This window comes from Macaca fascicularis, chromosome 1 (genome assembly GCF_037993035.2).
Source record: "Macaca fascicularis isolate 582-1 chromosome 1, T2T-MFA8v1.1".
In the NCBI taxonomy this organism is placed as follows: domain Eukaryota; kingdom Metazoa; phylum Chordata; class Mammalia; order Primates; family Cercopithecidae; genus Macaca; species Macaca fascicularis.
The window spans coordinates 19,594,209-19,611,769 of record NC_088375.1 but is presented as its reverse complement, the minus strand read 5'-3'; the positions used below and the strand labels follow the sequence as shown (position 1 = coordinate 19,611,769).

The 17,561-nt window shown below is 41.2% G+C and overlaps 1 protein-coding gene across 2 annotated transcripts in view; it reads right to left on the bottom strand.

The window, feature by feature from the left end:
* The window catches only part of NUP133 (nucleoporin 133), a 69,147-nt gene extending 55,802 nt beyond the window's left edge, over positions 1 to 13,345 (bottom strand). For both annotated transcript variants that reach the window (XM_005539816.4, XM_045391872.3), the window contains exons 1-8: positions 13,054 to 13,345; positions 11,053 to 11,171; positions 6,780 to 6,883; positions 5,541 to 5,648; positions 4,476 to 4,610; positions 2,862 to 3,032; positions 662 to 817; positions 276 to 346 (exon numbers count right to left, since the gene is read on the bottom strand). In XM_005539816.4, coding sequence (XP_005539873.3) covers positions 276 to 346; positions 662 to 817; positions 2,862 to 3,032; positions 4,476 to 4,610; positions 5,541 to 5,648; positions 6,780 to 6,883; positions 11,053 to 11,171; positions 13,054 to 13,235 — 1,046 coding nt within the window. In that variant the 5' untranslated portion in view covers positions 13,236 to 13,345. The remainder of the gene's footprint in view (positions 1 to 275; positions 347 to 661; positions 818 to 2,861; positions 3,033 to 4,475; positions 4,611 to 5,540; positions 5,649 to 6,779; positions 6,884 to 11,052; positions 11,172 to 13,053) is intronic.
* Positions 13,346 to 17,561: the final 4,216 nt, after the last annotated feature.

Sequence of the window (17,561 nt, the reverse complement as noted above, 5' to 3'; positions counted from 1 at the left end):
CCCTATCTCTACAAAAAATTTTAAAAATCAGACAGGTGCAACGGCACACGCCTGCAGTATAAGCTACTGGGAGGCTGAGGCAGAAGGATCACTTCAGCCCAGCAAGTCATGGCTGCAGTGAGCTATCATGGCGCCACTGTATTCCAGCCTGGGTTACAGAGTGAGACCCTGTCTCCAAAAAAAGAGCAGTGAGATTGCTCATCATTTTATAATAAACATCAACTTATTTTTTCCAAACTCTTATCTATGTTCTTTATGACAAATTAATTGCTTACCAGTTTTGTTTCAAGTCCAAATATCGAATGTTGACTCCTTCTTTAATAGCTTCATAGTTACTTTCAGATCCCTACATGAAAATATCAGTAATGTAAGCTTGAGTGTAGGAATGATTTATTTTCACCTTTATACCCCTAGCACCTAGTGAAGTGCTTCACCCATAACTCAGTTGATGAATGAATAATGTATACATTTAAAAAAATTGCTAAGTAAACCAGTACATTCCAATATTTACAGAGATTGACTACCCCATTTCCACTTAATCTGATAACTATACATTATGTTGTTTATTACACTGAAATGTGTTGAAATAAATAATTAACGGAACCAGCATTATCATACAACCAGAGCGTGAATTACAGAGATGAATATTATTGTTTCTTACCCAAATAGCATCGGTAATGTTTTCCTTCAGGGCTCTATTTATATCCCAACTGTATGCATGTTTTTCTGAAGAATCATCTAATTCCCATTTACTGATGTTTGAACTTGTCAAGCTATAAAAGCTTGATCTCTCACTATCCCAAAGAACACTTGAAAGCTATTCAGAAAAGAAAAAGAAGTCAAATTCATAGATTAAGTTCTAATGTTAAGGAAATATTGTTTTAAAACTCAAATTTCACATATGTGATTAGTAATCCTAGCAGAATTCTTCCTTTGGGATTTAAAGAAAGGAGTAATCCTGGGCCAGGTGTGCTGTCTTACCCCTGCAATCCTAGTACTTTGAGAGGCTGAGGCAGGTGGATTGCCTGAGCTCAGGAGTTCAAGACCACCCTGGGCAACATGGTGAAACCTCATCTCCACTAAAATACAAAAAAGTAGCCGGGTGTGGTGGCACACGCCTATAGTCCCAGCTACTTGGGAGACTGAGGCAGGAGAATCACTTGAATCCAGGAGGCAGAGGTTGCAGAGGTGCCGAGATCGCACCATTGTACTTCAGCCTGCTGACAGAGTGAGACACCATCTCAACAACAACAGCAGAAGTGATCCTGAAATAGAGTTTGAGGGCAACGTTGGACTCTAGAGGAAGAAGGATACAGGCGGAAGGCCCAGGAGGAGCAGAGCTGAAAGGTGGGAAAGTTACAGCGTCTTTAGAGAATAAGAAGTCATCCTCTAACATCGGAATGTAGATGACAAGTCAAAAAGAAGCAAAAATAAGGATTTTTTGAAAAATGAGGCCAGGTGTGGTGGCTCATGCTTATAATTCCAACAGTTTGGGATACCAAGGAGGGAGGCTCACTTGAGCTCAGGAGCTTGAGACCAGCCTGGGCAACATAGTGAGACCATGTCTCTATTTTTAAAAATAAATAAAAATAAAAAAATAATGAAAAATCAGGGACATACAGCAGAGAGTGTTGAATGTGAATTTGTAAGTGTAGCAAGCAAGGGAGATATTATCAATAGCTTCTGAACACAGAATTGTGTTCGAATGCATTTGGCAGAATGTATGTAGTCATACACAAGAGTATTATTTTGCCTTTTCAGTATATGCTTAATCATGAAGTATAGGTATTTGGCTTTTTAAAGCTGGATATACATGATTGCTTTGTGTTAAAACCCATCAGTGATGGGGCAGAAAGGTCAACAGCAAGCAAACTGAGCAGGTACCAGGAACTTAGGTGAAATTTATCAAGAATATAGGTTAGGGCATAACATCAAAAGCAGAAAGATGGGGATGGAAACCAGACTGGACAGAAGTTAAATCTACAGCACCTGGTAAATAACTAGTTTGCTATAGAAGGAGAGCGAGACACAAAAAATAACAAGGTTTTATACCTGGGTCACTGAGAAAAAGTGATGGTGCTCTTAACAAAAACAGAGCAAAAGAGAAATGAGTTTTATAGGGGTGAGTAGTCAATAGGAGAGATGAAAGAATACAATAAATTTGTTTTTAAACATGTTAAGTTTAGGTTTAAAGAACATTCAAGGAAGCAGGTGATGATAATTATCTGAAACAAGAGGGAAACAGCACAGTAAAAAGAGCAGGCCTGGGTATGATTCCCAGCTCTGCCACTCAGCAGTTACACACCTTCCCGCTGAGGGTGCTTCCTCATCTGTAAACTGGAGGGAAAGTGCACTATCTTACAGGTTGTCACAATGATTACACAATATGAATATAACAACTACAGAGCACCGAGCAGTGAGTAGATGGTCCATAAATATTAGTTCCCATCATCCTCCCTTCACTATACTAGAGTATGGGGCAGAGAAATCCAACCAACAGATCTAGATTTCAGTCATCCACACAGACAGCTGGAGGCATGGCAGTAGAGACACGCTTCCGGTTAAATCTAAAAAGTCAAATTAATCTTTAAGAAACACATTTTAAATTTTACATAATAGTTTTAGTTCCAAAAATGTTCTTGTGAGATAATCTGATTTAAAGATATTAGTGTTACAAGTTATGGGAGAAGGTTAGTATGAACTCATTTCATCATAATAAAAATAGTTCACTAAAAAGATCAAAGGTTCTATTTTGCATAAACTATTGTCCATATGGAGGCAACACTAACTTCAGAGCATACTTTCAACTTACTGATTTAACTAAGAAATAAGCTTGTAAAATAGTTATTTTATAAACTTACTGTGAGATCACTACTAGGAGATAAAATTCCAAAAAGAGAGGAAACCTTTCGACCAATTCCTGAAAGCACGCCTTGCCCCTGAGGCAGGACATGCTGATGAATCTTTCCTGAGCTCTCAGGTATCAACCGAATTAGTTGGCTTCCCGACGAGGACAAAATAAAACTTCCTCCCTGTGAAAAAATAGGAGATTAGTTCAGTTTAGCATCTAACGCTGAGATAAAGAAAGCTAACAAAAAATTCTTTGATACAGAGAAAAATCATTGTAATTGAAATAAATCTAAAAGAATACAAAATAGAATGTTGTTATTTTATTAAAGTAATACATTTCAGAATCCATTCAGTTGATATCATTAATCCTACATAGAAAAACTCTCTAAGAAAAAAGAAAAACTGGCCGGGCATGGTGGCTCACACCTGTTATCCCAGCACTTTGGGAGCCCAAGGTGGGTGGATCACTCGAGGTCAGGAGATTGAGACCATCCTGGCCAACAGGGTGAAACCCCGTCTCTGTTAAAAATACAAAAATTAGCTGGGTATGGCGGCACGCACCTGTAATCCCAGCCACTTGGGAGGCTGAGGCACAAGAATTGCTTGAACCCACGAGGCAGAGGTTGCAGTGAGCTGAGATTGCACACCGTTGCACTCCAGTCTGGGTGACAGAGTAAAACTGTGTCTTGAAAAAAGAAAAAAAAAAAAGAAAAAAAACACAAAACTTCTGTAGCAGAAAAGTCCATGTTTTTTAAATTCTGATTTTTAAACTACAAGCTCATATTTCAGATTCAACAAATTAGGTTATCAGATTTTATTTTTATTTATATTTTTTGTCTGCTATTTTATCAGAGACAGGGTCTCGCTCTGTCACCCAGGCTGAAGTGCATTGGTGAGATCATAGTTCACTGCAGCCTCACTCTCCTGGGCTCAAGAGATCCTCTTGCCTCAGCCTCCTGAGCAGCTGGGACTACAGGCACACACCACCACGTCCAGATAATTTTCAAATTTTTTTGTAGAGACAAAGTTTCGCTATGTGGCACAGGCTAGTCTTGAACTCCTGGCCTCAAACAATCCTTCCACTTCAGCTACCCAAAGTGGTGAGATTACAGGCATGAGCCACCATGCTCAGCCAGATTTTGTTTCTTTGTGAACCTACAAAGAAGATAATGCAAACTATTCTTTATAGTGTCTGATGGTGGCTTAAAAACAAGCCACTCTCATAAAATGTTTCTAAAAGAAATGCATATCACAAACTACTATCTGAAATTGGTATTTTAGAGCCCCGTGAGAAGAGCCTCCCTCGTCTAACTGTTCAGATCATAGATCCTTACATTCTTCTCTTCCTTGTCTCTTTTTGATTCCTCCCTGGTCTCTACAGTCTCTTCAAAACTCCACATTTTCAGTCATCAAATCTCATTTCCACAGCTGGGTGCAGTGGCTCATGCTTGTAATCCCAGTATTTTGGGAGGCCAAAGCAGGAGTTATTGCTTGAGCCCAGGAGTTTGAGAATTGCCTGGGCAACATAAGGAGATCTGGTCTCTATTTTAAAAAATAAATAAAAATCTCATTTCCAAGCCAAATCACAGCTTTCCAATAAATATAAAGGAATATCCATGGTATACCTGCACTGCTGTTAGGAAACTGTAAGTCTTATCACCTCCTGAATCAACAAAAGTCTCTGTGTAGGTATCTTCACTAGCAAGGCTTGACCAATAGCGGATGGATCCTTCTCTGGTGGCAACCATGACAGCAACAGCCTCAAAACAAGATCATAACAATCGGCAATCACAATACAAGAACCCCAAAACCAGGAGTCTGATGACACTGATATGAAAAAACAGGACAATCTACTATTTGATCAAGAAAAATCAGAAATAAGAACTCACTGGGGTTTTGGTTTGCATTTCTCTAATGGCTAATAATGCTGAACATCTCTTTATGTGCTTATTTGCCATCCTTATATCCTCACAAAGTGTCCGTTCAAGTCCTAGTCCCTATTTTTAAACTGCATTGTCTTATCAAGTTTTTAGAATTTTAAAAAATATTCGGGATACAAGTCCTTTACTGGATACATGATTTACAAATGTCTTCTTCCACTCTGTAGCTTGTCTCCTCATTTTCTTGTCTTTGGCAAAGCAACGCTTTAAATTTTTATTTTACTTTAATTTTAATATTAATTTTATCAAACTTTTCTTTTATGGATCATGCTTTTGGTGATTTCCAAGAACTCTGTCTAATCTCAGGTCATCATGATTTTTTCCTGTTTTCTTCTAAAAGTTTTACTGTTTTACATTTAGATCTATGACCCATTTCAAATTAATCTTTATAACAAGGTATGAGGTTTAAGGGAAAATTCAATACAATACAAATTGGTCATCTGTAATTTTAAAATTACAAATGTTCCTACACTATGCATTGATACAGAGAAAAGTCATCGTAAAAGACCATCCTTTCTGAATTGCTTCTGCACCTTCATCAAAGATCAAATTGGTGCCTTTATGTGGATCTGTAACTGTATTCTCTATTCTGTTACATTGCCCTATGTGTGTGGCTCTCTTTGCCAATACCGCAATGTCTTGATTTCTATAGCTTTATAGTTATGTCTCAAAATCAAATAGGATGATTCCTTCAACTTTGGATGTCCTCACTGTAAAAAGTTTATTTCAATAAGCTTTTAAGTCACCTACCTGAGTAGAATGTGCTTCACCTGAGGGAGCAGAGTAAGAAAGAGCCACTAAGTCGGCACTCCAGTGGAAATCACTAGATGGCAGCTGAAGTTCTTTGCAAACTGATAACTGTAGAACAAACCCAAACAGAAAATCTTTCACATCAAATCCAGTATTTTGAAGATGCATCTGATTTCCCTTCCCTACATACTTTAGATTCTGACTCATTGCTGGAAACACCATTCTACAAATATTCTTTCTTCTCACATCTCCTTTTAATCAGGCTTTCAGTAATTTTAAAACAAAGTATCTTAAGAGATATTGAATCATGAAAACTTAAAGCTAGACCAAACTCTGAAGAACAACTATCCTAACCTCTTCCCCTGCTAGAAAAGTCCACTCAAGAGAAGGCTAAATAAGGTTAAGAGAAGTACTTAGGCTTCCTATGGAACTTTCCCAATCTACTACTGATTTGTTTATTTGACATTTAAAATTAGCACAAACAAACAGTAATTATACCAAGTTACCTAGGAAATATTTCTTAGACTCTCAGCCAAATATCAGGATCCCTCAGCTAACTCAGTATGTCCCCTAGGACTTCTCCCTCACCTATTACTCCTAACCCCATATACCCTTTTCTAGGCAGCAGTAACACAGTTCAGCAGAAGTGAAGAGTTGAGGTAAGCAGGAGCCCTGAGTTCCAATGGAACGTGGCCAAGTGAGTAATGAGTGGTGGAAGAGAGTAGTGCATCTAAGCTGTAACGAACAGAAAAAGGTCGCTGAGGATAAGTTACTAGACATGCAAATGATAACCCACTGTTGGAAGTGGACAAGTGAAAAGTTTAACTAGCAATTAGTATCATATTTTCTTATTTTATTAAGTATTATTCAGTAGGTTCAACAAAACATAGTTCTATCTTCTCGGAAATATGCAAACTCAAAGTTCATTTGCTTATATAGGTGGCATTTAGTCTGATACTTTATTAGGCAGACGGATTCGCACAATATTCATTGAAAATTTCAATGTCTCTAATTTTATTAAATGTAAACATAGATCTTTAAAAGGGGGAAACTTTTTTCCCAATATACAAATGTGTATGCATGCTCATTATTTCACATCACTATGAAAATGCAAACCCTTAACACCTAAGTAGTTTCATATTAACTATCTTCCAACTGTAAAAAAAATTACGGTAAAAATTAAAAGTCAATTGGCATTCCTCTCCTCTATCTCCTTCCAGCTCTCTGAAGAGCCATTACCTTAGTAATAGGTGACAGAGCAATCTTCCAAATAATGAGCTTCTCTTTGCACACCAGACAAGCCCATCCACCTTCATCTATGTTAACAGTCAGCTGATCATCGACTAAAGGAAAAAATGAGGTGAGTGACTAATCATATAGTATAAATCTTTATCACCACACACTTTATCAAAAAAAAAAAAGTAATTGGCACACTCAGAAAGGACTAATTCACAACAAATACTTTTGAATATTCCAAAATTATCAACACCAAAAACAATAACCAGCTTTAGAAATATATCTAATGCCTGTAATCCCAGCACTTTGGGAGGTCAGGGTGGATGGATCACAAGGTCAGGAGATCGAGACCATCCTGGCTAATATGGTGAAACTCCATCTCTACTAAAACTACAAAAAATTAGCTGGGTGTGGTGGCACATGCCTGTAGTCCCAGCTACTCAGGAGGCTGAGGCAGGAGAATCGCTTGAATCTGGGAGGCAGAGGTTCCAGTGAGCCAAGATCGCACCACTGCACTCCAGCCTGGGCAACAGAGTCAGACTCCATCTCAGAAAAAAAGAAATATATCTAAAGGCAACAGTTGTATTTGGGACATTTAATATTCCTTAATTTTTTGTTACAAACAGACCAGATACCTTATTTCCTGTAAGTCATATTTAGGCCAGGCATGGTGGCTCAAGCTTATAAATCCCAATACTTTGGGAGGCCAACGTGGGAGGACTGCTTGAGGCCAGCCTGGGCAACAAAGTGAGACCCTATCTCTTTTAAAAAAAAAAAAAAACAAAAAAAAACAAAAAAAAAAAACAGCCAGGTTTGATGGTGCACTTCCCAGCTACTAGAGTGACCGAGGCACAGGAGGACCACTTGAGCCCAGGAGACTGAAGCTGCAGTAAACCATGATCACATCACTCCCACCTGGTCAAGAGAGCAAGACTCCACATCAAAAAATAAATAAACGGAAACAAAAACAAAAAAAGACTGGGCGGGGTGGCTCACGCCTGTAATCCCAGCACTTTGGGAGGCCAAGGTGGGCAGATCATGAGGTCAGGAGTTTGAGACCAGCCTGGCCAACATGATGAAAACCTGTCTCTACCAAAAACAGAAAAAAAAAAGTAGCCGGGTGTGGTGGCGTGCACCTGTAATCTCAGCTACTCTGGAGGCTGAGGTAGGAGAATGGTTTGAACCTGGGAGGCAGAGGATGCAATGAGCCAAGATTGCACCACTGCACTCCAGCCTGGGCAATAGAGCGAGGCTCTATCTCAAAACAAACAAACAAACAAAAAAGAAATATTTAGCAACATTTATATCGATAAATAATAAACTCATTAACTATATAAAACATTTCAAGGAAAATAATGTTCCTTCAAACACACATAATTTTCAAATAAGAGCTCCTTAAAGAAATGATAAATTATTTATTATATGGAGACAAAGAGTTTCATTCTCTATTAAGTGACAAAACTAAATTAGCATACGTCTTAGTATTGGTGGTAAACCTCCACAAACGTGTTAACAGCCCTGGAAATTTTATTAAGTCGAACTTTGCTCTTTAAAGAAAGGTAGAAGGGCGAAGTAAAAGGCACAATGTACAAGCGAAAATATCAAACCAAGCCCAGGCTGAGTGAGGACTTTTTGCTCAACTGAACTATCTGCTCAGTAATTTCCTTTTTCTTGAAAGCACTACAACTACTCCAGATCTTCAACTGGTGTGCCCTTAAGGGCTGACTTAACAGTAGTTGGCAGGTTTCTAAGTGCGGAAGAGTTCTTCAAGTTGACATATCTCTTTGTTTTATATATTCGGACTCCGAGGGACTCTGAATTTCTAGATATGGGGCTGTGTTATTTAATCTAGTCTGTTAAAATAGCAGGAGTACATTAAAAGGTTTAAATATAATTTAAAATGAAATTTTTAGAGGAGAAAAATATACATATATATATATATACACAATATGTATATTTATTTAAAACAGAACAATGTATATAGAGGTTGGTAGTTTAGTTGTCTGAAAACAACTATCCCTAAAGCTCCCAAGGACCTATAGGCAAGATGTGCAAGTTCCAGCTGATGAGATATATTCCTTCTTCTAAAACAGAGTACTTTCAGCTTTTTTTTTTTTACTGTTAACAGTAATATATACAGTAAATAGAGTTATTCACAGTGTAATACATTTTACATCATGATACACCCATATACAATTTAAGTAAAACAAACAAAAATTTACTAAACATTATATGAGATGCATTCTATTTCTTCTTTTTTTAAATGCTGGTCAAGAACCGCTAAATTTTGGTCACTCCTACAATTTGAAAAACACTGTTCCAGAAAAATCACAAAGATCTAGAATTCAATCCTCAATAAAAATGACTTCAGCAGATATTAAGGATGCTCTGAACTTTGCTCTTTCAGTGTCATCCAACTGTTCATCTTTAAAGTTGCCTAAGCTTGTGTTGATTGTATCTGTCAAAATTCCACACTAATTCTCTGCCAACAGACTCTTCTAAAGGTACACCACCACAATGGTAACATCATAAATTTGTGCACACAGCCTCTGGGATGCTACATAGGATCCAGAAATAGAGGTAGGACTTGATTTTACTATATTATTAAACCCAATAACATAAAGTGCCAGTTTTGGGTTTTTTTTTTTTTTAATGGTAAACTTCATAAACTTGATCAACTCTTCAAACAAGACTGAATTTTGCATATACAGTATTTCCCCCTTTTATCTGCAGTTTCAAATAAAATACCTGTGGTCAATTGCAGTCTGAAAATATTAAATGGAAAATTCAAATGAACAATTCCTAAGTTGTAAATTGCATGTTGTTCTGGGTAAAGTGATAAAAATCTCATACTGTCCTGTCTAAAGGTTGTGAATCAACCCTTCGTGCAGCATTTCCATACTGTATACACCAAGCTTGTCCAACCCACGGCCCAGGGACACGTGTGGCCCAGGACAGCTTTGAATGCAGTCCAACACAAGTTTGTAAACTTTTTAAAACATTATGAGATTTACACACAGATCTATTTATTTATTTATTTATAGCTCATCAGCTCTTGTTAGGGTAAGTGTATTTTACGTGTGGCCCAGGGAAGCCAAAAGATTGGACACCCCTAAGACTATCCAGCTGTTTGTCACTTAGTAGCTGTCTCAGTTACCAGATCAACTGTTGCAGTAATGCAATGCTCGTATTCTTATTTAATGACCCCAAAATACAAGAGTAGTGCTGGTATATTGTTATAATTGTTCCACTTTATTAGTTATTGCTATTCATCTCTTAACTGTGCCTAATTTATAAACTAAACTTTATCATAGGAGTGTACGCATGAAAAAACACAGTATATATAGGGTTTGGTACTATACAAGGTTTCAGGCATCCACCGGAGAATCTTGGAAAATATCCCTCAAAGATAATGGGGGACTAGTGTACAGTACCTAAAACCATTAGACTTAATTTGATTGTGTTCAAATGAACTCATTCTCCTTCTCAAATTTATTATATATCTCAATTATAGTAAAAAACTAGGGCTGGGCACGGTGGCTTACGCCTGTAATCCCAGCACTTTGGGGGGCTGAGGCGGGCAGATCACGAGGTCAGGAGATCAAGATCATCCTAACACACTGAAACCCAGCCTCTACTAAAAATACAAAATATTAGTCAGGCAAGGTGGCGGGTACCTGTAGTCCCAATGACTCGGGAGGCTGAGGCAGGAGAATGGCGTGAACCCAGGAGGACGAGCTTGCAGTGAGCCGAGATCACGCCACTGCACTCCAGCCTGGGCAACAGAGCGAGACTCCGTCTCAAAAAAAAAAAAAAAAGTAAATTAAAATAAAAAACTAGACAGGTGGCTGGGTGTGGTGGCTCATGCCTGTAATCCCAGCACTCTGGGAGGCCACGGTGGGCAGATTATCGGAGGTCAGGAGCTCCAGAACAGCCTGGTCAACATGGTGAAACCCCGTCTCTACTAAAAATAGAAAAAATTAGCCCGGCATGGTGGCTCACACCTATAATCCCAGCCACTTGGGAGGCTGAGGCAGGAAACTCGCTTGAACCTGGGAGGCGGTGGTTGCAGTGAGCTGAGATCGTGCCACTGGACTCTAGCCTGGGTGACAGAGTGAGACTCTGCCTCAAAAAAAAAAAAAGAAAACTAGAAAGGCTACCCATCTCTCTCCATTTACATAAAGGTATACGTGAGAAAACATAAATTTAATCTCTATGCCGCATCTAGGCTCCATCCTAAATTGCTAATATAGGTAAACGGAAAGATGACACCTACCTTCAGCCAATGTTAGCGCTTCCATGACTTTAACAGGAAGAGAAGATCCAAACGTTTTCACATCATAGTTCACAGACTCAGTTATGGAGTGGTGTGGGAACATTCGTGTTGGTGTTCCTCTAAAGAAAAAAGTCTAATTACCTTACTTATAACTTAAAATTTTCCATTATCCTAATTATTTATGTATATATTTTCACAATAAGGAGTTCTCTGAAAAAAATTAACACTGGCTCATATTTATCATGTAATTAAATGTAATATTTTTCATGTAAAAAGACAGGATTTAGGAAAACTTGGCTTCAATTCCATATGCTCTAGTAATAAAATGCATGCCTGTATTCACCTAAACTCCTTATAATTCTGCCTCTTTAGCTGTGAAATAAGGCTTAACTAGACCAGTGTTTTTTTCAAACAGTGGGTCGTTTTGCAGATCTCAATCAATATTTTTGAAAGACAGAATATAAAACATCAGCTTTTACCATATGTTGTGGTCAAATATATTTTACAAATATTGGCTTAGATGAGATTTAAGTTCTCATTTGGCTTTAGGGTTTTAAGAATCTACCAGATCTGGCTGGGGCAGTGGCTCATGCCTATAATCTCAGCACTTTGGGTGGCTGAAGTGGGAAGACTACTTGAGACCAAGAGTTCAAGACCAGCCTGGGCAACATGGCAAGACCTTGTCTCTACAAAAAAAATTTTACATTAGCCAGGCATTGTGGCACCAGCTTGTAGCCTGGGCGACAGAGAGTGAGACCCTGTCTCTTAAAAGAAAAATCTATCAGATCTGTACAACCAAGCAAGAAATCAAACAGGTTACGAGCATCAGCTGTTACATGGTCTTCAACAGCAGATATCAGAGTAAAAACTATTTCCTGCTCACACTCTTCTTAACATTTAGAATACTGTAAAGCCACCAGAATAAGTTATTCTATGTCTTATGAGAATTAAATGAGGAGATGCACATACAGAATGGCTGAGGGCTTTGTTTCTTGACAGAGGATAACAAAGGTTTTTATTCAAATGATCATCAGAAAGAAGAGATTTAAATAAAACAACATACATAGTAAATAAAGTACGCTTTTATTCTCCAACTTTTCGTTAAAGGAATAGAAAACAATGCCAAGATCTGCACTTTGTACTTTTCAAAATATGCCCAAAAAAAGTCACAAAGATACGGTGCATTCTTTAAAAACCACTTATCCTTTATAGTACTGCAAAATTTTACAGATAAATTTTAACCATAATTTCAAGACACAATACTCGGTGTTTTCCTGCAGGGAAAAATTCATTTATTATAGATGAATTCAGAGAAAACTATGCAGAAACACGTTATCTTCTAAAGTTTTAGGTTAATTGTGAACATGGTGTGTGTTGGGGGGCGGGGGGGAAGGGTGTGTGTGATTTTACTGGTGCTCCAAACCAGCAGTTTTAGTAACTAAATTACCACAGTACTCTTATCTCACTTATGTAAAGCCTTTTCCCTATAATTTACCTAGAAAGTTAAATTCCGTAGCTAGAAACCCTTCAATTACCAATCATCAGATATTAATGTCAGTTGGTATATTAGGCATTAAACAATTATATTTCAGGGTTGCAGGTCCTCATTATCACCATCACCTTACATCTGCATCGTGGCAATTCATACTAACTCCTCTGGCTCAGGTGACACATATTATCGCCATTTCACAGATGAAGAAAATCACGAGTGACTTACGCCCGATCACAGCGGTAGTAGGTGGGAAGTGGGTAACCATTGATGCGAATCCGGTTTGTACTTCACTTCTGCACAAAGGTATCCACGAAAAATGCAAAGTGGGGAATCAACTCAAAAAGTGAAGCAGGTATGACCTGCAAGAGCGGAAAACGTCTATTTTCCAATACTCTGGCATTCTCTTCCGCCGCCCCCGGTTCCGAAGGCTTCTGAAGACACTAACCGATCCGGCCCACTGCGGCCCGTGAGCCTGCTGGTTGCCAGACCCAACCAAGGAGATCACTTACCGCGAACTTAGTGAGCTACGCCGGCCCACCGGTGAGAAGAGCACTGGAGAGCTGACTGCAGACCCCAGGGGCAGACCCTTCCTGCTGGCCGTCCGGGGCGTGGAGCCGGGCCCGAGTCCGGCCAGGGGGCCCCTTCGGGACCCGGGACCCGGGGTCCGCGGAGAAGGGGCGGCTGGGAACATGATTCGAAGGAGCAGAGACTTGGACGGCGAGGTATCTGGCCGTCGGGTTTCAGCGCGGCCTGCGCGCGGAGATTAAACACCTAAGGGGAGGGATGGCGCGCGATGATGACGTCAAACGCAGTGGCTCTCGCGAGTTGCGGTAGGAGCGCTGGCGGGGGCGTGATCGTGACGTTAAGGGCGGCGCCCAGCCCGCGGGGGAGGTCGGGAAGGCGGCCCGTGGCCGCAGATCCAGAACCGTTGGAGTGCAGAGCTTCCAGGGACGTGAAGCCGCAAAGCCGGGCCTCCTTCTTGACTGCGCCTGGTTGGAACTGGCCCTCCAGCAACTTGAACGCAGCCTCTTTTCACACTGGTAGTTCCTGAGACTCTTGTGAAATGAAAGATGTTCCTCAGTCCAAGCTGAGGACGGAGAAAAGCCTTTTGTAAAGCTGACACTGGTATCGCACTGTGATATTTGCTGTTTTCTAGGTTTGCCATTTTCCCATTCAACTTTGCACAGTTTCTTCCACGCTAATGACGCCATAAATCCGTGTCTCTAACCTGGATCCAGCTCAAAACCCCCAGACCCCTATCAAATCAGCTCCCTAGGGGACACATTCACCTGTAAGTCTTGCGGACTCCTCACAATCCGCTTATGAAAAGCACATTCATGTTTTCCTTTTAGGACCCCTCTTCTACCACCATCTCTGTCCCAGCTTGGTAAGACTGGCCAGTTGTCCAAGGCAAAGAGAGGAGTTCTATCTGCAGTCATCCCTCACACTTACCTCCACCCTAAGATCCTGGTATACGTTGTAGCTCCTACGTATCTGTGTTAGATCACACATTTGCACCGCCTCTGCCCTGGTTCTGGTACTTTTCTTCAACCACTGCGTAGCCTCTTTACTGCCAGCGGGAGGGAGTGGGAGAGACGAGAGACGGGGAGATGGTTCCTTACCTGTGTCTAGTCTGACTCCACTCTATCTTCTCAGTGCCAACCCAATGAATTAAGGCAAACCTAATGCTGCTCTTGGGCCTGTAAATGCTTCAGTGGCTGACCATTGCCAGTAGTTATTTGCTAAGCTCCTTTGCAAGGTCTTATGTGATCTAAGTCAGGTTGGCTTTTCTGTCCGTGTTGTACTTCCACCACTTCCCACTTGTACTCCACATTCCAAGAACTTAAAAACCCAAATCCCCCTCCATTGCGCATATACATGTTTCACCTGGAATGCACTCTGTGCCTTGTTGGTCCGGAAGGCGCCTACCTTACGCATCAAGTCAGTTCTGTGCTGCCTTCTCAGTGAAACCTTCCACAGGATTAGATACCCCTTATCCTTTTTGTCCTCTCTGCTCCTTTGTGTAGACTGTATTTTTATCCTGCATAATAGTTTGTTTTCATAACTGTCTCTCAAGTACCTCCTTGTAAATGTCTTTTAAAAGCAGCAGGAGCAGTGACTTTGTTACCTTTGTGGCACACAGTAACAGACATATAGTAGACTTTCATTCAACACGTGTTGAAATAAGGGAATGGTTAAGTAAACACTGATGTATCCACATGTGGGAGACCACAGTGTGGGTGTCAGTTGTTGACATTCCCCTGGGAAGCCAGTCATCGATCTATGCATGTCAGTGGCATCTGAGCAGTTATCTTGCCAAGGTTCCATAGGCTAGCTGCTTTACTCCTTCTCCAACCTGGGTGTCTAATCCAACTTGGCAGCTTGTTGAGTCTTAGGGCTCTGAGAGCCCAGTGCATTTCCCTCCTGTTTCATTCTTACAAGGAGGGGTGTGAAATAGGCAATAAAGAGTATTAATAGTTGTGTCTGAGAGGATTGGTGGGATCAATTGTATTCTTGTGCCTTGTTGGACTGGTTAGTGGTTCCCCCACCATCCTATTGTAAAAGCTGTTGTTTGCAGGAGTTAGAATGACTTGCCGGCACCTTTGAGCAAGAACTTTCCTGGAGTCCAAATGTATGACTTGAAGGATAGTGAGCAGACAGCACTAAAAGTCATCCATTCGTTATGGATTTAGTGAGTACCTACTATTTGTCAGGCTATGTGATAAGTGCTAAGGTTTATAACTAAACAAAGCCCAACGGGTCCCACCCTCATGGAGATTACAGACCAACGAGAAAGACACTGAAAAAATGAACACAAATATCCAGCTACAAGCTGAGATGTGTACTATGAAATAAAACAGCAAAGTGTATGAGAGAGAATCACTGGGGCTACCTATTTTTGGATGGAGGTCTATAAAGGCCTCTGGGAGAAAAGGACATTTAACCTGAGACATGAAGCATAAGAGAATGCGAGGAAGAATATTTCAGGCAGAGGATCCTTGGCCAAAGGTCCTGAAGCAGCAAAGGACTTGGTGCATTCTAGGGACTTTATTTATTTTTATTTTACTTTATTATTTTTCTAGCGATTGGGTCTTACTCTGTTGCCCAGGCTGGAGTGCAGTGGCGTGATCAAAGCTCACCACATCCTTGACCTGGGCATCAGTGATCCTCCTGCCTCAGCCTCAGAGTTGGGACCATGGGCATGTACCACCACGCCTGCCTATTTTTTATTTATATATACATTTTTAGAAATGGGGTCTCACCGCCAGGCACAATGGCTCACGTCTGTAATCGCAGAACCTTGCAAGGCTAAGGTGTGGGAGGATGGCTTGAGGCCGGTAGTTCAAGACCAGCCCCTGGGCAACATAGTGAGACCCTGTCTCCCCAAGAAATTTTATTTTAAATTCTAAAAAAATACAATTTAAAAAATGGGGTCTTGCTATATTTCCCAGGCTGGTCTCAAACTCCTGTGGCTTTAAGTGATCCTCCAGCCTCAGCCTCCTGAGTAGCTGGGATTAGAACCAGGGACTTTAAACAGACAAATCAACCTGAAAGACTAAAAGTAAAGGAAATTGGAGAAATAAGGAGAGACTATGAAGGGCCTTTAGGCTCTGTCAAATAAGATCCTAGAGAACGCCGGGCGTGGTGGCTCACGCCTGTAATTCCAGCACTTTGGGAGGCCCAGGCAGGTGGATTGCCTGAGGTCAGGAGTTCAAGACCAGTCTGGCCAACATGATGAAATCCCGTCTCTACTAAAAATACCAAAAAATTAGCTGGGCATGGTGGTGTGCACCTGTAATCCTAGCTACTTGGGAGGCTGAGGCTGGGGAATTGCTTGAGCCAGGAAGGTGGAGGTTGCAGTGAGCCGTGATGGCGCCACTGCACTCCAACCTGGGCAACAGAGCAAAACTCTGTCTCAAAAAACAGAAAAGAAAAAATCCTAGAGAAAACAGATGGTACCCTCAAGCTAGGTAGTTAAAAGAATTTAATAAAGGAATGTTAGAGCCTGAGGGCGGTGGCTTACACCTGTAATCCCAGCACTTTGGGAGGCCAATGTGGGCAGATCACCTGAGGTCAGGAGTTCGAGACCAGCCTGGCCAACCTGGTGAAATCCCGTCTCTACTAAAAATACAAAAATTAGCTAGGCGTGGTGGTGCGCATCTGTAGTCCCAGCTATTTGGGTGGCTGAGGCAGGAGAATCACTTAAACCTTGGAGGTGGGGGTTGCAGTAAGCTGATACTATGCCGCTGTACTCACGCCTGAGCAACAGAGAGAGACTCTGTCTCAAAAAGTAAATAGGCTGGGCGCAGTGGCTAACGCACGTAATCCCAGCACTTTGGGAGACTGAAGCAGACAGATCACAAGGTCAGGAGTTCGAGACCAGCCGAACTGTGAAACCCCGTCTCTACTAAAAATACAGAAATTAGCCAGGCGTGGGGTGGTGCGCACCTGTAATCCCAGCTATTCACGAAGCTGAGGTAGGAGAATCGCTTGAACCTGGGAGGCGGAGGTTGCAGTGAGCCAGGATCGTGCCATTGCACTCCAGCCTGGGTGACAGGGCAAGACTTTCTCTCAAAAAAAAAAAATAATAATAAAATATGTGCCATGGTGGTTTGCTGCACCTATCAAATCCATCACCGAGGTATTAAGCCCCACATGAATTAGCTATTTTTCCTGATGCTCTTCCTCCCCCTACCCTCCCAAAGATGTTTTTTTATGATGGTAACAGTGGCCGGGTGCATATCTCACGCTTGTAATCCCAGCACTTTGGGAGGCCGAGGCAGGCGGATCACGAGGTCAGGAGTTTGAGACCAGCCTGGCCAACATGGTGAAATCCTGTCTCTATTAAAAATACAAAAATGAGCCGGGCGTGGTGGCACCCATCTGTAGTCCCAACCACTCGGGGGGGCTGAGGCAGAAAATCGCTTGAATCCAGGAGGCAGAGGTTGCAGGGAGCTGAGATTGCACCACTGCACTCCGGCCTGGACGACACAGCAAGACTCCATCTCCAAAAAAA